Source organism: Salmo trutta, chromosome 15, assembly GCF_901001165.1.
Source record: "Salmo trutta chromosome 15, fSalTru1.1, whole genome shotgun sequence".
Lineage (NCBI taxonomy): Eukaryota > Metazoa > Chordata > Actinopteri > Salmoniformes > Salmonidae > Salmo > Salmo trutta.
Genome location: NC_042971.1, coordinates 25774661 through 25799631, shown reverse-complemented (window position 1 = coordinate 25799631; position 24971 = coordinate 25774661). Strand labels below are relative to the sequence as shown.

Below are 24971 nucleotides of genomic sequence, written 5' to 3'. Positions count from 1 at the left end.
CTTGTAGCGTCATACTCAAGGCTGTAATCGCTGCTGTAAGGTGCTTCAACAAAGTACTGAGTAAAGGGTCTGAATACTTAAATAAAGTGAAATATCACATTTACATATTTCGCAAAAAAGTCTAAAAAAACAGTTTTTGCTATGTCATTATGGGGTATTGTGTGTAGATTGATGATGTTTTTATTTAATCCATTTTAGAGTAAGGCTGTAACTTAACAAAATGTGGAAAAAGTACAACGGTCTGAATACTTTCAGAATGCACTGTATGTACATGATTGCCTCATTCTTCATATACAGCTCTTATAAGAATACACAGATGGCATGCTGTATGACTACATAAACTACAAGAACTGCATAAGGGGTCTCCTTGTCCTTACCATTGACGTTGAGGCTAAGTTCTCCAGTCAGGCCCATTGCCCCGGGAATGATGACCTGGCAGAGGTAGCGTCCTGAGTCCGACTCCAACGTGTTGTTGATGTACAGGGACAGGTTGGTTGAGGGCATGGTGGCCGTGAAGCCCACACGCTCCCCGAACTGGGGGCTGCCAAAACTGATCGAGTCTGGGGTGTACGAGATGATCTGTGTGGGGTGGATGGTGGGGACAAGAGCCATGAAGATTGTTGCAAAGCTCCCTCGAAAATACTGTCCTTTTCTTAATTTTACACCATCTGCCATTGCCAAGATGTTCTCTTAGCTTATGTTATGTTCTTAATAGAGCCATGAAAAGTACATTGAGTAGGAATATAATTAGAGTACTTTAAAATATGACAAAGAGATTAGAAGATAATAACAAAACCACATTCTTTCAACTCATATAGACCTTTATGCAAACAAGTGAAACAGAGTTGAGATAAGGGTTCTCTAGTTATGTCAGACTACCACCCCATGACTGGGCCTTTAGCCAAAGCAGCTTGCCATCTCAAGGCCAACAACTGCAATCTCCCAATCAACTGCTGGTGAATGCTACTGTAGTGGACTTGTTGTGTTTGCTTGATCCCCTTTGGGACTTGGTCCGTCTGTATACTATGGTAGGATAATCTGGAATAAGCAAACATACAGTATAAACCCACATAGGTCATTAGATAACATTGTCTGTGGATGTAAGTTTTGGGGAAAAAGTCATGACAGTTATGGCCCACTTACACCAGCTTAATTTGTTTTTGTTTTGTAAAGGGTTAAACCCAACCTTACCCCAAAATCACAACTCTGTTCAGTGGTTTAGCGTTGTTTCACTTGATGGCCTAATTTTCAGAAATGTTACATTTTAAATTTATGCATTTTCAAGCAAGGGTAAAATACAGTGGATAGATGCAATGTTAAGGCTTTTATTTGATTCATTTAGGAGGGTTTCCAAAGGAAGAGCGTTGCCAGATTAACAGTAGTCAAACATCCTTCATGATAATAATCCTCCACGTTACAGCCACAGATGGCCAAGCAAGTCAGATTTTCAGTTTTCATTGGAAGCTTTTGAGCAAAAACTGAACAGAACATAAACATATTTTTCTGAATACTCAGACAAATTATGTGAAGCGTCACAGAAGTCAGAGTTTAACATTAAAACAAAACCTAACAAAATAGAATACATTCATCATTTCAAGTTGACTTAAAAAAAAGGCAATATTACAGATGAGTTTAATTTTTACACCAAAAAACCTTTCCATGTACAAAGTACTTCTGACAGGGAAGTATGTAACTTGTATGCAGAGCTAATGCAGGTACATTTTATTGTAGAATTATGATATGTCACAGCAAATATGCCTTTGCCTTAATGTTTGGTGCAAAAGTTCAAGTTACTGTACGCATCTCAAGTGAGGACAGCCCTTAAATCGTCAGACGATCAGCACAGATGCTAAAGGCGCCACACACAACAAAACAGATCCGAAAACACACTCACCAGTTGGGTGTTATTGGCCACAAAGTTCCAGAGAACGGTGTTCTTGCCAGTGAGGGAGCTGGTGCTGTACCAAGCCTGCAGCACCACTTTCTGACCCTCGATCACTTCCATGGTCTTCTGCGGCATCTGGATCTGGGCCAGCACACCTGGAGTTGGGAGAGGGGTACTTTACTTATACTTTGGATATCACTTTTCAACAAAGAGTTATAAAATAATTATATTATTCATACACATATACATGCATGCATACAGTTGAAGTCAGAAGTATACATACACTTTAGCCAAATACATTTAAACTCAGTTTCACAATTCCTCAGTTTCACAAATCCTAGTAAAAATTCCCTCTTAGGTCAGTTAGGATCACCACTTTATTTTAAGAATGTGGAATGTCAGAATAATAGTACAGAATGATTTATTTGAGCTTTTATTTCTTAAATCACATTCCCAGTGGGTCAGACGTTTACATACAGTCAATTAGTATTTGGTAGCAATTTGGTAGCATTGCCTTCAAATTGTTTAACTTGGGTCAAACATTTGGGGTAGCCCATTCCTTCTGACAGAGCTGGTGTAACTAAATCAGGTTTGTAGGCCTCCTTGCTCGCACACGCTTTTCAGTTCTGCCCACAAATTTTCTATGGGATTGAGGTCAGGGCTGTGTGATGGCCACTCCAATACCTTGACAGTGTTTTCCTTAAGCCATTTTGCCACAACTTTGGAAGTATGCTTGGGGTCATTGTCCATTTGGAAGACCCATTTGCAACCAACCTTTAACTTCCTGACTGATGTCTTGAGATGTTGCGTCAATATATCAACATAATGTTCCTTCCTCATGATGCCATCTATTTTGTGAATTGCACCAGTCCCTCCTGCAGCAAAGCACACACACAACATGATGCTGCCACCCCCGTGTTTCACGGTTGGGATGGTGTTCTTTGGCTTGCAAGCCCCTTTATCCTCCAAACATAACGATGGTCATTATGGCCAAACAGTTCTATTTTTGTTTCATCAGACTAGAGGACATTTCTCCAAAAAGTACGATCTTTGTCCCCATGTACAGTTGCAAACCGTAGTCTGGCTTTTTTTAATTGCGGTTTTGGAGCAGTGGCTTCTTCCTTGCTGAGCGGCCTTTCAGGTTATGTTGGTATAGGATTCGTTTTACTGTGGATATAGATACTTTTGTATCCGTTTCCTCCAGCATCTTCGCAAGGTCCTTTGCTGTTGTTCTGGGATTGATTTGCACTTTTCGCACCAAAGTATGTTCATCTCTAGGAGAGAGAACGTGTCTCCTTCCTGAGAGGTATGACGGCTGCGTGGTCCCATGGTGTTTATACTTGCGTACTATTGTTTGTACAGATGAACGTGGTACCTTCAGGCGTTTGGAAATTGCTCCCAAGGATGAACCAGACTTGTGGAGGTCTACCATTTTTTTCTGAGGTCTTGGCTGATTTCTTTTGATTTTCCCATGATGTCAAGCAAAGAGGCACCTTGTTTGAAGGTAGGCCTTGAAATACATCCACAGGTACACCTCCAATTGACTCAAATGATGCCAATTAGCCAATCAAAAGCTTCCAAGACATCATTTTCTGTAATTTTCCTAGCCGTTTAAAGGCGCAGTCAACTTAGTGCATGTACATTTCTGACCAACTGGAATTGTGATACAGTGAATTATAAGTGAAATAATCAGTCTGTAAACAATTGTTGGAAAAATTACTTGTGTCATGTAAAGTAGATGTCCTAACCGACTTGCCAAAACTATATAGTTTGTTAACAAGAAATTTGTGCAGTGGTTGAAAAATAAGTTGACTCCAACCTAAGTGTATGTAAACTTCCGACTTCAACTGTGTGTGTGTGTGTGTGTGTGTGTGTGTGTGTGTGTGTGTGTGTGTGTGTGTGCGTGCGCGTGCGCGTGCGTGTATTTATTAATTAGCTGGAGAACGTCTTTAAAAAGGACCCACCCCCAGAGGAAGTTGCCGCCACAATTTTGATGTAATTTCCTGTCCTAGAAAGGCAATGCACATGTAGGTTCCACCTCCGAAGAATATCAATGACTACTTATACATATTCATGAATTGGGTGTGTGAATTTCCATGTGGAGTTGCTAAACTAAAATCGGGCACTAGCAGCTGTCAGTGTTGCTAGCTACCTAGGTCTTGCTAACCTTATCTTGCTATCTAATGTTATTTGTTGTTTCTTTTTTTACACCGTATTCAAAACATTAGCCAGATGGCTCTATGACTGGTTCCGGAGATGGATTTGTCATAAGCATCGATTTATGGAAAACTTTGCCACAAATGGAAACCGGCCTCTCTTTGACTTCGCCCTCTTTTGTCAACTCCAAAGTTTTGGCATCTTCCATAAATTGCAGCCATAGAAATAGTTCAAAAGAATAAGCTGATGCTCCAGTAATATGGGTAACTATTGAAAGATACAATGTAGAAAAACACATCTACAGTAAATGGACACGTGCATCCTTTGGTAGGTCGGCTGCTGGCAGGCTGAGGCACAGCAAAGCCAAGTCAGCCTATGCTCATGGTTTTCACAGGGGAAGTGAAATGATAGGCGACAATGACTTTGCTCATGATCATGTACACTGCAAATGACATGCAACTATAAGTTCCTTGAATTTCCTTCACAGGTGCTTTTCATTATCTGAAGACACTTCTAGCTAACGTTACACAAATCAAAGCAGTGGAGCAGAACTTTAGTGGTCAAAACCATTCATCTTGGGGCGACGGGGGAAGCGGGTTTGCAAAATGCTATCATGTCACACAATTATACTCTTAATACAGACTAGCTAAAAAGTGTGAAAATTGTCAAATTATCCAATGTATTATCTGATCAAGCTGATCCTAACTGTTAGAGGCCAATTTCTATTTTGCTCTGCATATCAAGTGTTGGAAAAACTAGTCAATAATCAACTGACTGGCTTTCTTGATGTCTGTAGTATTCTCTCTGGTATGCAATCTGGTTTCCACATAGGTTATGGATGTGTCACTGCATGGTCCTAAATGATGTCACCATTGCCCTTGATTCTAAGCAATGTTGTGCTGCTATTTTTATTGACTTGGCTAAAGCTTTTGATACTGTAGACCATTCTATTCTTGTGGGCCAGCTAAGGAATATTGGAGTCTCAGAGGTCTTTGGCCTGGTTTGCTAACGCTCTCAAAGAGTGCAGTGTATAAAGTCCTTACATCTGCTGTTTCACCCACTGCCTGTCACCAAGGGAGTACCCCAAGGCTCGATCCTAGGCCCCACGCTCTTCTCAATTTACATCAACATAGCTCAGGGAGTAGGAAGCTCTCATCCATTTATATGCAGATGATAGTCTTATACACAGCTGGCCCTTCTCTGGATTTTGTGTTAAACACTCTAGAACAAAGCTTTCTTAGTGTCCAACAAGTTTCTCTGCCCTTTACATTTGTTTTGGAGGTGTTCAGAACAAGGTTATGTAGTTTGATAAGAAGAATGCCCCTCTCTCCCACAGGTGTGATTACTACTTCTGAGGGTTTAGAGCTTGAGGTAGTCACCTCATACAAGTACTTAGGAGTATGGCTAGATGGTACACTGTCGTTCTCTCAGCACATATCAAAGCTGCAGGCTAAGGATAAATGTAGATTTGGTTTCGTCTACTGTAATCGCTCCTCTTTACCCCAGCTGCCAAACTAACCCTGATTCAGATGACAATCCTACACATGCTAGATTATGGAGACGTAATTTATAGATTGACAGGTAAGGGTGCTCTCGAGTAGCTAGATGTTCTTTACCATTCGGCCATCAGATTTGCCACCAATGCTCCTTATAGGACACATCACTGCACTCTATACTCCTCTAAACGGGTCATCTCTGTATACCCATCGCAAGACCCACTGGTTGATGCTTATTTATAAAACCCTCTTAGGCCTCACTTCCTATCTGAGACCTACTGCAGCCCTCATCCTCCACATACAACACGCGTTCTGCCATTCACATTCTGTTAAAGGTCCCCAAAGCACACACATCCATGGGTTGCTCCTCTTTTCAGTTCGCTGCAGCTAGTGACTGGAACTGCAACAAAAAAAAAAACTCACTGGACAGTTCTCTATCGCTTCATTCAAAGACTCAATCATGGACACTCTTACTGACAGTTGTGGCTGCTTTGCGTAATGTATTGTTGTCTCGACTTTCTTGCCCTTTGTGCTGTTGTCTGTGCCCAAAATTTTTTGTACCATGTTGTGCTGCTGCCATGTTGTTGTCATGCGTTTCTACCATGCTGTGTTATGTGTTGCTGTCATGCTGTTGTCGTCGTCGGTCTCTCATCGTGATGTGTGTTTATCCTATATATTCAAATTTTATCCCAGCCCCTCGTCCCCGCAGGAGGCCTTTTGGTAGGCCATCATTGTAAATAAGAATTTGTTCTTAACTGACTTGCCTAGTTAAAACATTTTACACTTTACTGGTGCAAAAACAAGTTTACACCCACCATTTTAATTTGCTCAATTGCTCAGGCGGCAACAAGGCTGTTTGGCTCATCTCAGTCACAAAGAGGAATAACTTTTCAGCTGTTTTTGATTAATAAACAAATCCATGCTGGTGGGTGCTAACATTCAAATGAAACACAGCCCTGAAACAAAACATAGGCTTAACATGATTTGTATGTCATGTCATAGGAAAAGACACCACATTCATACGGATTTGTACAAAGTGGGCAGTTCAGATTAGTCACTTCAAGCCCAAATATATCATACTTTGACAAAAACGATGACATATTGACTTAAATCGTCGTGCAACATCATGAGTAAGCTCTGGCCATCATCGTTCAGCTCGAAGGCTAGTGGATTTTTACTGGTGCGGGTGTTTATGGAAACTGTCTGAGTGTGGTTGTGACCATCTGGCTGAATAGATTGCAAAATGCATGGGGCCTTAATCAAAAACAGTTGCGTGTTTCTGGTAGAAAGGGAAAATGCACTTTGTCGTCAGTGCAACACTTGTCACCCTTCAAGAAATGATCCTCCTACTTCATGAGATCTCACATACTGTAAAAAAAAATTAAAAGACCATGCTTAGTAAGCCAACACAGGGGATTAATTTGCTAACAAAATACTTACTCTTTCTCTCCCAGAGCTATTGGAACCAATGATAAGTCATCACAGTCTTGCCAACAACAGTTCATTGCCACAACCACTTTGCCCACAATACATAACACCATAAAACAATTGTTCCTACCAACCAAAGACAGAAAGATATCCAAACAGGCAAGCACTTTTCTTCATAACTCTTCATGACCACAAGCTCTTCATTACCACAAACACAGCGCTAGATGGTTACTTGGTCCCAATAAGTCATAGCGACTGACACACAGAGCCCCTTCAAAAAATACATCTTATGATGTAATTGAAGCAGAGGGGAAGAAATGGACTCCAGACAGCACTCCCCGTTGAAAGTGGATCAACTGTACATTTTTAAAAAAAAAACTTGTGAATGAAAATGAAATAAAGAAAGTGGATGAATCTCTACCCGCCTGGTTCGCCAGCTTGGCCACTTAATGGGTCAGTCAGGTTTGTCCATGGTCCACTCAGGGCACTCCCCACCCACCCACACTATCCACTCAGGCACTTCTATTCCCTTCTTTATCCACAGCGAATCGTGTTTACCATGTTCTATTGAGCTTTGGGAATTACACAGACCTCATCATGGCATAAAGCAATATAGCTAGCATAGGATCTTAACCTCTTACATTCCAGCTTTGGAGGCAGCCGAGCAGAGGCATTTCTTACAGAGCAGTTTGCTAGACATTAAGAATAGCGGTAGCTATATGCAGTGGTGGATATACTGTATTATGCTCTCCTGGCAATTCTCTGACTTCAGAGAGTTAAGTCACAATGTTTAATCGCTAAAAAGAGGATGGGTGGCTAGCTGTCTCAAAATTCCTGGAATGTTCAATAAATTACCTGGTTTTCCCTAAATCCCGGTTGGAGGATTAGTGGAATCAGGAGGGAATAAGCAAAAGTCTGGAATCCTCCAAGCAGGTTTTCTGGAAAACCAGGGAATTTATTGAAAGTTCCAGGAATTTTGCAGCCCTACTCAGTCTCCAGCTGGTTTAGGTTATACAAGTTATGTTGCTTTATGGAAGGGATAATCAACGAGGGCTATGCGTTCTATGGAAAACAATGAATGACGTGGAAGGTGTGTTCCACGAAGCGCTAGCGGAGAGGAACTCACCTTGCACAGAGTTGCATTATTTTCCAGAGAAGGATGCATCCAGCCCTGAGTTGATTGTCCCTTTCATACCATGGCTATAATGTATTACATTTGCCACTAGAATTTTTTTTTATTTGCAGGTAGACATGTGTTCAACATCTACAGAAATAGCTAGCAAGTTACTAGATAGCTACAGTAGTTGCCTTGGTAACCAAACAGACTTGCTAGTTTAGCTAACCAAACTATCAGCTTGCGATTACGAAAGTCGAATTCAACAATGCCATTAATGGTTTTCAATTCAACTTTTGCTTTCAAAAGCAGCTCAAACATCTAACATGTAAGAATTGATTAATAGCCATTGAATTCTACCGTGCTGACATGCTGTGCGTTACAGGGAATTATACAACATGTGGGTCTAATCCTGAATGCTGATTGGTTATACCGCATTCCAGCCAGTGTCTATTCCACCAGTTACCACCGGCTAAATCTATGACGTTAAAATGTCCATTTAATCTGTTCCATCAGACTGCGCAATCCACTGTCATCAGCCAAGCCAGGCAATTTATAAACTTGATCTTCACTATAAAAAGCATCTAGAGATTCTCACATTTCTTTGAGACTAACATTTAGTTTTCAACAGCGAAGCTCTGAATAAACCTTGCTGTCTGTCTCTCCGACATTTGCAACATTGTTTCAATATTCAAATTCGATCTCCGGCTGTCCCATAGTGATGAACGTGTCGGTAGTTGGGATGAGACAGACAGGCATGAAGCTTTTCTCAGCCAGTCGAAATCATGAATCAGCATCATTTTTATGGATACAGCGAGGGAAAAAGTATTTGATCCCCTGCTGATTTTGTAAGTTTGCCCACTGACAAAGAAATGATCAGTCTATAAATTTAATGGTAGGTTTATTTGAACAGTGAGAGACAGAAAAACAACAATCAAATCCAGAAAAAAGCATGTCAAAAATGTTATAAATTGATTTGCATTAAAACAAGTTAGCTGTAGTTGGCTAGCTAGCAAGCAAGGGATAAGAACGTTGCCAGCTAGTATGCCAATAGAACGAACGACTAGGCCGCATCTCTGGCAACCGAACCGATAGAACAAACGACCAGCTGGCTTGGGTAGCAACCATAGATGTGTGTCAGGACTATATCTTGTGGAAGGATAAAATGGTATGAATAAATTAATCAAAATAACTTTGAATGAAAATATGTAAATCATTATTTGAATATGTTGGTAACCCGTTGTATAAAAGTGATAATGGCCTGGAAGCCGGTGTCGACTTCGTCTCGGGCCTAACAACACCCGTGCCAATACAGTTGAAGTCGGAAGTTTACATACACTTAGGTTGGAGTCATTAAAACTCGTTTTTCAACCACTCCACAAATTTCGTGTTAACAAACTATAGTTTTGGCAAGTCAGTTAGGGCATCTACTTTGTGGATGACAAGTAATTTTTCCAACAATTGTTTAGACAGATTATTTAACTTATAACTCACTATGACAATTCCAGTAAGTCAGAAGTTTACATACACTAAGTTGACTGCGCCTTTAAACAACATGGAAAATTCCAGAAAATTATGGCATAGCCTTAGAAGCTTCTGATAGGCCAAGTGACATTTGAGTCAATTTCAAAAGAAATCAGCCAAGACCTCTACAAGTCTGGTTCATCCTTGGGAGCAATTTCGGTCTCCTAGAGATGAACATACTTTGGTGCAAAAAGTGCAAATCAATCCCAGAACAGCAGCAAAGGACCTTGTGAAGATGCTGGAGGAAACAGGTACAAAAGTATCTATATCCACAGTAAAACGAGTCCTATATCGACATAACCTGAAAGGCGGCTCAGCAAGGAAGAAGCCACTGCTCAAAAACCTCCATTAAAAAGCCAGACTACGGTTTGCAACTGCACACGGGGACAAAGATCGTACTTTTTGTAGAAATGTCCTCTGGTCTGATGAAACAAAAATAGAACTGTTTGGCCATAATGACCATCATATTGCTTAGAGGAAAAAGGGGGAGGCTTGCAAGCCAAAGAACACAATCCCAACCGTGAAGCACGGGTTGGCAGCAAGGAGGCCTATAAACCTGACTCAGTTACACCAGCTCTGTCAGGAGGAATGGACCAAAATTCACCCTACTTATTGTGGGAAGCTTGTGGAAGGCTACCCGAAACATTTGACTCAAGTTAAACAAGTTAAAGGCAATGCTACCAAATACTAATTGAGTGTATGTAAACATCTGACCCACTGGGAATGTGATGAAAGAAATAAAAGCTGAAATAAATCACTCTACTATTATGACATTTCACATTCTTAAAATAAAGTGGTGATCCTAACTGACCTAAGACAGGGAATTTCTACTAGCATTAAATGTCAGAAATTGTGAAAAACTGAGTTTAAATGTATTTGGCTAAGGTGTAAGTAAACTTCCGACTTCAATTGTATATCCTCCAAACACCAGATTCTCAGGCATTAAATAATGCACGCTATAAAATGCCCTTCAAGCCAATCAGAAACAACTATTCAACAATGCCATGGTATGAAGTCATGTTGCTCCGATTTCCTGTATGGGTCAATAATAATAATAATAATGTGCTAAAATAATCACATTTATATGAGATGGAAGAGATGCCCTTCAATGTCATTTGTTGTTTCTTTTGGGTAATCATGTAATATCCTTGTCTTTCAATAAAATTACATTTCCAATTTTAAAGAGCTGTGTATAATCTTCCTTCATCTCTCAATCCAGTCCATCACTGCATGCCGTGTGTTTGTGATTGCGTGCATTTTGCGTCTGCTAGTGTGTGTAACTATCACATGGAGTGTGTAAGCTTGTCAGGGTGCGTCTGTGTCATATGAAATGTGACGTGTGTATAGGTCTTGTCTGATGTTCCATGTTCCCACTCCCAAGTTATTTAAATAAATGTGTTATTTTAGCCCTACTCTAAATTATTTGCCCAATGTTATCAGAACACATGAGGATACCGGTAGGTCATTTCTGATATTTTGATTATTCATTAGAATAAACCCCTAACTTTAATCTCACGAACATGCATGCACACACGCTTACAAGCATACATTCACAACTGCACACACACACACATTTTTAAAAGAAGCCATCTTTCAGATAACTGACATGATAAAAATACCTTGAAAACACCTTGAAGGTTAGTTGTTGTAAGATGCCCAATCCCCAATCACCCAAGCAGGACCCGATCACCATCACAGTCATCCTAACCTAATGTAGCAGGTGTAAAAGAAACACCTGAGCGGTGTTCCCAAATCTAGTTCTCACCAGAAAAGGAAGCTAGGTTGAAGATAGCTGTATCCCTAAAAAACGGATGCATCCAGTTGTTGGCAAAGCCACTAAGGATGTCATCACCCCAATCCACTGCCTGTTCTGATTGAGTGGAGATTTACTCAATAAAAACCACATGGCCAGAGAGACTGCAATGTGTCCAAATAACCAGGTGGGGGAAGCAGATAACCAGCACCTGCCACTGAGCACCAATGAGCTGAAACAACAGTGATAGAAGATCAGTACATTCATGCAAATATAATTTGAATCTCTATTCCACAGTAGTATAGTTTAACATACCCATCAGAGGTAATCTTCCTGGGTTCATATACAAACACAATACAACCAGGGATGTAGTGGTAAAAACATAGGTGAATAAACCCTGAGCACTATGGGTATAAAGGTGGGTAGGTAATGCAAAATAACATGAATGTACAGTAGCATAATAGGTGGTTAAACCCTATTCACTAACTAAAAAGAGGATGGTAAACTGAGTTCTCTCCAGAAACAATATAAAAGGGTCTTAGAATGTAAAGGATTAATAGAGAGGATCCTTTAAAACAAACCATTCACTAACGATAATGCTAAACTTTCATTGCTTTCACAGATGAAAAAAAACGCATCAAGGGTTGAACTGTGAGAAGCAAAGGCGCTCTCTGAGTGGAGTCAGTGTGTTTACATTCATGATTACAGGGTGTATGTGTGTTTAATGCATGTTTACTATAATTAGCAGAGCTGACAGTCTAATGAATGCCATTTGCCCCCTCTTGTGAGGCGGTGTGTGTGTCTCTGAGTCATTAGGCAACAAGCTCCCCTCTCCGGTCTCATCCCTCCATCCTTGCTAAGACGCCTCAGTAAGGGGGGAATAATCCAGCAGAGGGATGTGCAAAAGGGGGGGGGGGGTGGACCAGAGTCTACAGCGGCCCGCTGTCATTAAGTAGAGAAGCTCTCCTCCGTCCCATTTTTAAGTCACCTCTCTCCGCTCATGTAGCCTCTCTCACTGCCTACCCCAACAAGGGTCTTAGCTGGCCTAATGCCTTTCTTCTTTGAGACAAATCTACCCCCCCCCCCACACCGCGCTGCTGAACCGTCACACAGGTGATGGTTGGGGGTAGGGCTCCTGGCCTTAGAAACTACATGTTCAGAAGCCAGTGTGCGTGTCTGCATGTGCTGGTCTATGACACAGCTCCCTGGTTAAGGCAAGCTGCTTTGCAGTGATAATGATGAAAGGTGAGAGGTCCTGCTACTTGCTGCTGCTTAGACAGAGACTGGAGTCCGGTGTCAGACACCCAGCGGGGTGCATTCTCCGACAAAACTACTGTATCTAACACACCATTCCTCTAATTTACTACAAGCTTTCACTCTTCACATTACTGCTACCTTGGTCATATTCAAGATGTAGCAAAACAAATGAAAACAAGTGTGTCTTATTGGACTAGTTCAAGTAGTATCTTTGTTTCAGTCAATTTTCTACCATGTGGTGTATATGGAATACAACCTTGCTGGCTTCTTAAACAGTAAGCATTGGATGCATTTTAAAATGACCCAACTGGATGTAATAAATGGAGGATAGTAAAAATTGGAGGATAGTAAATCAGAGAGAAAATGAAAAAACGAAAGAGCGTGCGAACAAGAGAGAAACCGGAATAAAGCGTGAGAGACGGGGAAAGAGAGACAGAGGATAGTAAATCAGAGTGAAATTAAGACAGGTGAAGATAAGGCGAAGTTGAGAAGCTCACCAGAGAAAGATCAAGAAAAATCTTGATCGTCTATGGATACTCGACTGCCTGCACCCCCTCTCGAGATTTCAGTCAGTCAATCTTTCTCCAACAACGTTCTCGTTGAGAAGCTATAGCCTTCTTGATCAAGGATGAATCAATGGATAGATGGTAGTACAGTGTCTATTTTAGTACAGCCTCAGTCTCAGTCGATTTGCTCCAACAACTATGTAACTGAAGCTATAGTCTCCTTGACCACAGAAGTGTGGGATGAATGGATAATGAATTGAAGTAGAATGGTGTCCATATCAGGACAGCCTTAGTCTAGGGGCAGCTTTACAGCAGTGAAGATTAATCTTGCCCAGGACAGTAATGCCCCGCCATAGTCTCATTCGAGGCTGTCCTAAAATGGACACCGTAGGAGTAGGGATACTAGGGGCAGCTTTGCATTGTGAAGAGTTATCTAGCCCAAGACAGGTTGACGTTTGCCCCTGGGGGGGGACCTACACCTCAACACTGAAAAAAATGTACAGTGAAATTGAAATCATTTAAACGCTTACAAACAGGGTTGTCAAACTGTTTTCTAATAAAAAGTATGTTTTTATCCTTAATCATCAATTATCTAAAAACGCTTAAAACGCCAATGTTTTTTTCATATTCACATATGTTGTAGCTTAGACCTTATTTTACATCTGAGGTTTTTGTATTGTGACTGCCATCAGTTGAGACAGAACATGCTCTTGAATACAGGGTGGGTGTCATGTTTTGGCTGATAAATGTACTAAAATGAAAACGTCGACATTCAAATGGTACCACAAAGATGGATGGATGTCCACACATCAGAGAATGTTGACTTGAATGGAAATGTTTTAAATTATACTATCAATCCTCCATAGGAAACCTATTGAAAACATCAAAATATATAGAACAGACATGATCATTTAAGTTGACATTCGACGGTGGGTGGACCAGAAGCCTTCTTTGTGGTAGTAATTAGAAGTTAAAATGTCAATTCAATTTAAATGTCAAAAGGTGTACCAGCTAAATTGCAGTGGTCTGAAGGGATAGGTCAATTCTATTTCTATGATTGAAATGACACCCAGCCTGCATTCAAGACCATGCTATGTCTCAACCAATGGTGGGCACAACACAAACAACTCGGATGATGTAAAATAGGGTCTAAGCTACAACATTGGCGAATATGAAAAAAATTGGAGTTGATGTGTTTAGATAATTGAAGTTAAAAGGTAATATAATTTTTATACATAAAAAATATTTTCTCAAGAAATGTAAAAAAAAGAAAGTGTCAGTTTTGAAATGATATCAAACTCAACCACTTATCTTTTTCAGTGATGAAGAAATGGATGTCTCATGGTATGGTTGGGTATACAAAAATGGGTCAACTTTGAGCACCTCCATCTCCTGAATGTTTGGTCGCTTTCTGACCATTTCTTCCATGGGCAAGTACTGCATGTATAGACAGTTTTGTTTAAATCAAAAAAGGATGCTGTCAAAAAGTTATTGAATTCATATGGGTTACTCATCTGTGTTCGAAGTTCTTTAATCCACTCACATTCCTAGATGGATCGGCTTATAATATTGCGTTATAACTGACGGCGGCAAGATTGAATATCAGTCAGTGTGGATGAAAAAAATGATTTACGTGAAATGTGATATGACACGTGTGTGGGGAGGGAAGTAACAGAGTCTGACTTAACAAATCATTAATTTCAGCTCCTTGTGGCTGCGAGGGGTTATCATCGTCATCATCCATCTCCACAGAAAGTCTGGGTAATTAGTATGAATCGAGCACTTGCAGTTACACAGAGGCTTACAGTAGTACTGTAGTTGATACAGTTGAAGTCGGAAGTTTACATACACCTTAGCCAAATACATTTAAACTCAGTTTCACAATTCCTGACATTCAATCCTAGTAAAAATTCCCAGTCTTAGGTTAGTTAGGATCACCACTTTACTTTAAGAATGTGAAATGTCAGAATAATAGTGGAGAGAATGATTTATTTCAGGTTTTATTTCTTTCATCACATTCCCAGTGGGTCAGACGTTTACATACACTCAATTAGTATTTGGTAGCATTGCCTTTAAATTGTTTAACTTGGGTCAAATGTTTCGGGAATCCTTCCACAAGCTTCCCACAATAAGTAGGGTGAATTTTGGCCCATTCAACCTGACAGAGCTGGTGTAACTGAGTCAGGTTTGTAGGCCTCCTTGCTCGCACACGCTTTTTCAGTTCTGCTCACAAATTTTCTATAGGATTGAGGTCAGGGCTTTGTGATGGCCACTCCAATACCTTGACTTTGTTGTCCTTAAGCCATTTTGCCACAACTTTGGAAGTATGCTTGGGGTCATTGTCCATTTGGAAGACCCATTCGCGACCAAGCTCTAACTTCCTGACTGATCTCTTGAGATTAGAGGTCGACCGATTAATCGGAATGGCCGATTAATAAGGGCCGATTTCAAGTTTTTCATAACAATTATTTGCATTTTTTATTTCACACCTTTATTTAACTAGGCAAGTCAGTTAAGAACACATTCTTATTTTCAATGACGGCCTAGGAACGGTGGGTGAACTGCCTTGTTCAGGGGCAGAACGACAGATTTTTACCTTGTCAGCTCAGGGATTCAATCTTGCAACCTTACGGTTAACTAGTCCAACGCTCTAACCATCTGCCTTACATTGCACTCCACGAGGAGCCTGCCTGTTACGCAAATGCAGTAAGAAGCCAAGGTAAGTTGCTAGCTAGCATTAAACTTATCTTATAAAAAACAATCAATCATAAATCAGTAGTTAACTACACATGGTTGATGATATTACTAGTTTATCTAGCATGTCCTGCGTTGCATATAATCGATGCGGTGCGCATTCGCGAAAAAGGACTGTCGTTGCTCCAACGTGTACCTAACCATAAACATCAATGCCTTTCTTAAAATCAATACACAAGTATATATTTTTAAACCCGCATATTTAGTTAATATTGCCTGCTAACATGAATTTCTTTTAACTAGGAAAATTGTGTCACTTCTCTTGCAACAGAGTCAGGGTATATGCAGCAGTTTGGGCAGCCTGGCTCATTGCGAACTGTGTGAAGACTATTTCTTCCTAACAAAGACAGCCAACTTCACCAAACGGGGGATGATTTAACGCATTTGCGAATAAAGCACAATCGTTGCACGACTGTACCTAACCATAAACATCAATGCCTTTCTTAAAATCAATACACAGAAGTATATATTTTTAAACCTGCATATTTAGCTAAAAGAAATCCAGGTTAGCAGGCAATATTAACCAGGTGAAATTGTGTCACTTCTCTTGCGTTCATTGCACGCAGAGTCAGGGTATATGCAACAGGACATTTCTCCATGTGCAGTTGCAAACTGTAGTCTGGCTTCTTAATGGCGGTTTTGGAGCAGTGGCTTCTTCCTTGCTGAGCGGCCTTTCAGGTTATGTCGATATAGTACTCATTTTACTGTGGATATAGATACTTTTGTACCCGTTTCCTCCAGCATCTTCACAAGGTCCTTTACTGTTGTTCTGGGATTGATTTGCACTTTTCGCACCAAAGTACGTTCATCTCTAGGAGACAGAACGCCTCTCCTTCCTGAGCGGTATGACGGCTGCGTGGTCCCATGGTGTTTATACTTGCGTACTATTGTTTGTACAGATGAACGTGGTACCTTCAGGCATTTGGAAATTGCTCCCAAGGATGAACCAGACTTGTGGAGGTCTACAATTGATTTATTTTGATTTTCCCATGATGTCAAGCAAAGAGGCACTGAGTTTGAAGGTAGGCCTTGAAATACATCCACAGGTACACCTCCAATTGACTCAAATTATGTCAATTAGCCTAACAGAAGCTTCTAAAGCCATGACATCATTTTCTGGAATTGTCCAAGCTGTTTAAAGGTACAGTCAAAGGTACAGTCAACTTAGTGTATATGTAAACTTCTGACCCACTGGAATTGTGATATAGTGAATTATAAGTGAAATAATCTGTCTTAACAATTGTTGGAAAAATTACTTGTGTCATGCACAAAGTAGATATCCTAACTGACTTGCCAAAACTTGGCATACTGAGCCTGTCTGCTCCCTTCGGGACAGCAGAGTGCATCTGTGTCCAACTCATGTAAGCATGCCTAATTTACAGGAAGGGCTGTAGCTTGGCCTGGTTTACTCCCTCCCAAATCCTACCAGTAGATAAAGCTGTAGCTAGCTCTTTGATGGAGGTGCTGGTTTATATAGTGTCCCTTCAAGCTAAAGCTAAGTGAAGGGAGGCACCCATTTCACTTCCTCACCCGCCTCATCAACAGCTCAAAGTTAAGAGAGGGAGTCACATTGTAGGAATGTCCCATCCATGTCTCTGTAAGATGATGATGATGATGATGATAACTGGAGGAAGTTATTTTAGAGCCTGTATGAAATATGAAAGCCCTAAGTGCTAGTGTTCGACGAGAAGAAAAGTACTTTCAAAAGATCTAATCTTATGCCGGTCATCGAGATTACAATTGTCCCCAATTGCAGGGGAATATCGATAGAAATCAAAGCAAAAGATGAATGCACACACACATCAGAGAGGAAAAAAGGGGGATAGAGTCAAAGTACTTAAATCTTCTGAAGACGATTCAATGCACTACAAAGAGAGAGGTGCACATCGACCCATGACGATGGGCGTAGTATTGCAACTCCCAATTGCACGAAAGAGGCTCCAGGGAAAAGTCACCCAGTCACACCGGGGTCATATTTATTAGGCACCAAACAGAAGGAAATTAACAGAAGGAAATTGACAGAAAAAGGGAGGTGCTACCTGGACTTATCCAATAAGAAATATACATTTTATTTTTCATTGCAAAATGTTTTCCATTGCATGCCCTAATGACTACGCCCCAGATAGAGGATCACGGTGTAGAAATCAAAGCACTCAGGGCTGAAACATAAAACTCACTGGCACCAAAATATTATCTGTACATATTGTCTGAGCAACTTTGTGGAACGGTCTACATTTTTATCAGAATCTGGGAATCCAAGCGAAGATTAATGGCACAAGGACTGACAGACTGGTGGAGTGATGGAATTTTGGGGTGATGCTAAACCATGCAGAAGTGAGAGCAGCAATCCATATACAGTACCCCGTACAAACACTTTACTCTGACTCACGCACACCACCTCATCAACCAAGTGTGAGATGACTGGAATTTTGGAGCCGCACAGACAGAGCTCTCGGCAACAGACAGTGAAGAAGACTTGCTCATCATCTGATAAGCCTCTGTCGTTCCCAGCCCCGTCTTCCAGTATAATGAAAAGAAACAGCGGACTTGAGAAAAACGTGCCGGCCCTATCTCGCCGAAACAGTTTCTCCTCCTGCTCCTCCTTGGCTCATCTATATAGCCGAGAGAGAGAGAGAGAAGAAAAAAACATTTCAGTTTAATTGCAGGGGTGAGGACATTGTGTGTGTGTGCTTCTTGCATGTGTCTGCTAGTGTGTGTACAAATGTAAGTGTGTTTGTGCGTAGTGTGAGAGTGTGTCTACATTTAAGTGCGGGTGTGTGGGTGTACACTTCTGTGTGATTACGTGCACGTGTTCATATCGGCGTGTGTTCGTAGTGTGTATGTGTAGTGGGCCTGGGCCATGGTGGTGATGTGCGGGGCTGATAAAGACCGAGAGAGGCTGAGCCTGGAGGAGCTCGGAGCACAGAGAGGTTGAGATTAATTGAAGTGGTAATGACAGCTTTGAGTTGGATCTGATTGGGGTGGTCTTTAGGGGGACTGACAGTGAGACACAGGGTATTACTAAGCGCTTGTAATGATGTGTATTGGCGGAGGGAAATCAAGAATAGACTACCGAAGCATAAGGGTCTTTTTATAGAGATGGCTATGAAGGCTTTTTGTTATCTAATAGGGTATATTCATCTGATGACAGTAACAAGCATGATGGTGTGGAAGCAACACCTTTCCATTCCAATAGAAGACCACACAGTACACCTTTTCACATGATCGTGTCACTAAATAGTAACATTTTCAAGAAACATTGCTTTTGCTAAGACCTGATAGAAGAGTATTAAGTTCAGAGAAGTGTTTTGAGTGCTACAGATCTACTGCAAAGCACAGATTCAGCATCCTCTACACAGGGCCAAAATCAAAGAAACACCCCCCTCCACCCCACACACTTCCTTTACATTGTGCAGACAGGAAAAACCTGGGCCTGCTGATAGAGCTCAGGATCGGGCGGTGCTCCAGAATTAGCGGGGTCTGGCACAGAAGCACAGGTCAAACAGGAAGTGACAGACAGGAAGTCAGCTAGAGTCACATACCGCCGTGGACACCTGGCTTCAAAAACAGGCATTCTGGAATTAGACAAACTCGAGACCTCCGGTAACTTACTTCAAATTTACTCTACAATCACAGCCTGTGATGTCATACTGTACCATGACAGGTCAAATGTATCTTGCACTGATTCTTGTAGGAACTGGGGGAGATGGTAGCATTGTAAAGGTATAATAAATATTATGGTACATGAATATAATAATGAAATGCCGGCTCGGCACACTACTTATAGAACTAATCCATATTTGACCTGTAACTACTTTTTGATTGGATTTGTTGTAAAGAACCTACAATATCTATAGACTAAAAACCTGCGGCTTACTCAAAATGTAAATAACAGAACACAATACACACTCATGTCGAACACTATAGTGCATAATCCAGCCATTCATAACACACAAGGTAGGCAGACAACCTAAACTATACCCCATGAGGCCTATGTGCTTTATCTTGAGACAAGTCGCCAGTATATGGTGATGAAAAGTGACCTGGTGTCGTAAGGTGATGGATTGGAGCGTCACCACAGCACCATCTGATCTGCCCAGGGATCCCGTCTGACAGACAGCTGGGAAAATCAATCTGCATAATACTGAAAGGTGGCAGTTGACACAATCCTCCTAGGACACGTTGGATTACAGCCATGACGAATTCTCCCCTCCCCCTCAGATTATTTCTCTCCCCCCTGCCCTTGTCTGATAGGAAGGAGGCACCACATGAACATGTCTCTGAGCCGTGACATATTAACCCGCCTGCCTTCAATATCTGATTCTAGTGAGAGAGCGAGGTGTGTGTAAGAGAGAAAGCGCGTGTCTGCGTGAGAGACTTGTGTGTGTGTGTGTGTGTGTGTGTGTGTGTGTGTGTGTGTGTGTGTGTGTGTGTGTGTACACCTTTCCATGTGTGCGCATATGTGTCTGGGTGACTGATCATTTTTCAATTCTTATCAAACTCTGGCTGGCATCATCTGGCAGGTGTAGTCAGGGCTGTTATGGTTCTTTGTTGTAGTTTGGTGTCGGGATCAAAGCAGTCACTAGGAAAGCTGATTGTGTCTTGATGTGTGATGGTGATAGAGGACTTATGGGGGAGAGGAGGAGGGTTAAGGTGGGGATGGAAAGGGTTACATTTGGTAGGGATGCAGTAGAATGTTTCATTTGTATTATGTTCGAGGGAAAGGGGCTGTTCAGTTGTGCAACTGAATATATTCAACTAAATGTGTCTTCCACATTTGTGTCAATGTAGATGTGGTTACTGAAAGCCTACCATTTAAATGGAGTTCCACCAAGGTCAGCCCAAAATCTCAATCCAACCTCTGGTTAGAAGTGTCCAGTGAGAGTTCAGTAGTGGGTAGAGAGGGACAGCGGAGAGAAGTCTTTAGAGAGTGGGGACTATCGTGATAAAAATGGCCAGCAGCAGAAGACAGAGTCTTCGATTGGTGTGAGAGAGGTTGGCGTGTGCTAGGGGTTGGCAGGGAGGACCACTGAAACAGACCTCAGAGAGGGGGCTCATCTGAGTCCTGTGACTGCCAGAACAGAGCTCAAAGCAGGCAGGAATGTGTGAGGATTGTCCCACTGGCCTGACATCAGCATAATCACAGGTTGACCTTCAACAATTTACACTGGGACAATTCTATAATAACAGATTTATGCTGAGACTCATATTTTTCTCTTTAAAATGTATGTTAAACAGAATTTGGCAAACATTTCAAAGTTTAACAAACCATACAACTGCACAAGGACTACTTTGAACAATTTAAACACAATTTCACAAAAACATTTACTGGATGAACTGTGCTGATATAAAGCTTGGAAACATAATTACGGTAAAATGTATGCGACAACGTTTTCCAAAAATTAATTATGTGCTCTGAATTAAGATTCAAAGATGTCTGCAGAAAAATGAGGTGTCAGCTATGACATGACACCTTGAATTTGAAAAAATCTATTTTGGTTATTTAACTATAGTAAGTGAAGTGGATTTACACCCGGCAACAGAATTACGGTATGGGTCCCTGATCTGTACTACACAGAAGTGCATTATTATGGATATGAATGTCATTCTCTTCATGGTGATGTATCCTGAATAGGTACACAAAAGGTAGAAATATGGGATATCATCCTTTGCATATATGGGTATTATTCTACACACACTGGCTAATATTCTAATGACCTCTGCCCCCAAATAAGACAAAATTTGGTTGGTCCGGACCAGACTAAATCTGAACCAATCATAGACGCCCATGTTCCACAAGATTAGACATCACAGTAGACTACAGCACAGTAGAGTATAGTACATTATACTGTACTCTGTGTGTCCTTTACTTTACTGTACTCTGTTTCACTGTACTGTGCTGTCCAAACTTGTGACACAGACGTTTATGATTGGGCCAGATCTGAACCAATCACCAATCATGGCTGTCTATGTTTGGGCCAAATCAAGGCTGGCTCGGAGCAAAAAACAATCATGGCCAGAGTGGACTGTCCAAATTCCAACTACTTTTAACTGGAGAGAGAGAAGAGGCAGAGAGAGAAGAGCAAGAGAGAACAGAGAGAGGGGGGTGTCCAGACTGTTTCCCCACTCACTTTGACCCCCAGACAACAGACTGAAAGAAAACAGTTATGAGCTGAACATGCCAGTATACCAGTGGAAGTGTGGACAGTAGCAGGTGACCGAACCGTAGTTCCCACTACTGACTACTATGATTTCCCATTGTATCCAGTTGAACTGCAGTGATTCGGTAACAGAATTACGAGTTTTAATCCCTTAATTCACATACAAAAAAATGTATATCAGTGAAAACACTCACTAATTGGTAGGTGTACCTTTAATATCTTAAAGATATGGGTTTTTGGTGGCTGAATTACAAGGCAATTTTTTTTTACTTACAGAAGGCAAATTATTTCTCCAAAACTAAATACAAGTGTTGATATGAGTTGGCAAGGGTCTTTACTTCAACATTAGTGTTGATGCATTTCTAATACCTGTTAAATACTTATTCTAGTAGATGTTTTCCAAGACGCTTTTTCCATCAGTTTGACCAGAAGCAAATCAAAGCCATTACCTAAGCCTAATTTGTAAGATGGAAATGGTTGAACATTTTATTTATGCTAAAAATATAGACTCTTTGCTTTCATTTGACACCCAATTCTATTCATTTCACATTGGTGCGCATGGGTCATTTTATATGGAAATGACCACTGCTATACTCTTGACAGCGTCATACCTTGATTAACTCTTAAAGAAACATTAAGAATTCTGATGAGGTGTTTAATATTTAAAGAGGCTTGACTTACACACCCTTGAGAAGGCGGGAGAGGGGAGATTCAATATCAAAGATAAGGGGGAGTGAGGCATTAATCTTGTTTTGACATGAACACTGATAACGGCTCACTTGAATGGCAGCAAGGACGCGGGCCTGGTGTACCAATACTAATTGAGGCTGTTCAAAATGCTAATAACACCCATAGATGCCATCTGTGTCAGTGAAGAAACCCAGATTACAAAGTTGCAATGACACTGGATATGTTTTCATATGAAGCCTAGGAAAAAAAAAGAGGGGGAAAGTGACTCACAATTATGAGGCTAAATATAGACGGGCTATGGTTGTTACGATCAACCAAAATTTGAAACACCACAATCTACAGTGCAACTGAGACAGGCAGCGAATCATCATTGGGGCTGGATTACATTACACTCTCTCTGAGGACTTAGCCGTTTTCCCACACCCTGTCAGATCGGTTTAGTGACACTTTCTGTAAACATACCGGCCCGGATTTCACAGAGGGATCCAAACTCTTAGCCCTGGCTTACTCCAGCCTACTACAACATACAACGTATACCACACACACACAGAAAGATTGGTCTAATAAAAACAAACACACAATAATTGGCAGGGGAACTGAAAATGTAAGTTACAGTTGTAATGTGTTTACCAAGCCTATGAACATCTGAGGGACCACTTGTGTAATAATACCATATTTGGAACTAAACGGTCATCCTTGATAAGGTCTGGTCTCTTCCTGCCATGAAGGCGTATCTTGGAGCCTAATTGGAGAGATTGTGAGTGCCCTTGAAGAGGTCATCAGAAACAAACAGATGCATGGAGGCTGCTTGTCCTGTCGCACGTCTTTAGAGAGACAACTCACTTCCTGGAAACTCTGGTCATGTTTCCTCTCCCAAAAGGTCATGTCCCACAAACTGGGAACTCTCCTTGTCATCCTCTATGACTGCTGCCCCCGAAACTGGCTGAGTAGGAAATTAAAACAAAAAAACTACGTTTTAAGTGAAAAGTAAGCATTGGTCTGAAGCCGAAAAAGAAAATTCACATGAGCACCAGAATGCCTACTCCACCCATGCTCTACCAAGGTTTTCCAGCACACAGCTTTGACCTACTACAGTAACTATGTTGGTCTATTGTACTTGAAACAATATGTAGGTAGGTTGCTTAGGATTCAAACCTTCTCCAAACACACCGCCACAGTTTACACCTGAAGGTGATTAACCAACATTACAGCATAAAACTGCAATACAAGTCAAATACACAATAATGACAAAATAAATAATGTAGCTATTAGTATTTATGTAATATTAACTGCTGACTTAACAGAGGGAAGTGAAAGCCAGAAAGCCAAGCCAATATGGAGTAAACTGGAAAACTGTTACCAAGACAATTGAGAAAGCTCCTGGAAAATACACACATATTAAACATGTTACTTTACATTTTACTGAAAAAAGGCCTACTAGTACATTACCTGTAAACAAAGTGAGTTGTAACAAAATATATATTTTTTCCCCAAACGTACATTAATCAAATAGTAACATTTGTACATAGTGCCTTCAGAAAGTATTCACACCCATTGCCTTTTTCCACATGTTGTGTTTCAGCCGGAATTTAAAATTGATTAAATTGTTTTTTTTAGTCACTGGCCAACACAACATACCCCATAATGTCAAAGTGAAATTATGTTAAGACATTTTTACAACTTAATAAAAATATATAAAACTAAAGTTATTGACTTAAGTATTTAACCCCTTTGTTATGGCAGGCACAGACAAGCTAAATCAGCTTTTACGCACCATGTTCCGTCCCTAATTGTACCCATCTGCTAAACTGCCACGTAGACAAAATAAGTTGTACTTTTTCTATAAGAGAGAGACAACTCTGTTCATGGTGCCTTCAACTCTGACTATTCTTAGTGATGGTTGTTTGATTTTTTGCAAAACGTATAAAATTGTTGTTTGAAAGAATCTGCAGTCTCTTCCCTTTGATTAAAATGTCTATGACAGTCCACAATATTAACGTAATTGACAGAGTGAAAAAGGGAAGCCTGTACAGAAAAACATATTCCAAAACATGCATACTGTTCACAACAAGGCACAAGTCTCTAAGAGTTTTCCACACCTTGAAAAAAAATGTTTTCAAGCTCTGTCAAGTTGGTTTTTGATCATTGCTAGACAGCCAATTTCAAGTCTTGACATTTTAAAGCCAATTTAATTGAAAACTGTAACTAGGCCACTCAGGAACATTCAATGTCATCTTGGTAAGCAA

The 24971-nt window shown here is 40.8% G+C and overlaps 1 protein-coding gene across 1 annotated transcript in view; it reads right to left on the bottom strand.

Moving 5' to 3' along the window:
* esama (endothelial cell adhesion molecule a) overlaps positions 1-24971 on the bottom strand; it is a 58558-nt gene that overhangs the window by 6767 nt on the left and 26820 nt on the right. Inside the window, exons 2-3 of the mRNA XM_029690788.1 lie at positions 1895-2040; positions 378-579 (exon numbers count right to left, since the gene is read on the bottom strand). Of these exons, the coding sequence (XP_029546648.1) occupies positions 378-579; positions 1895-2040 (348 nt within the window). The remainder of the gene's footprint in view (positions 1-377; positions 580-1894; positions 2041-24971) is intronic.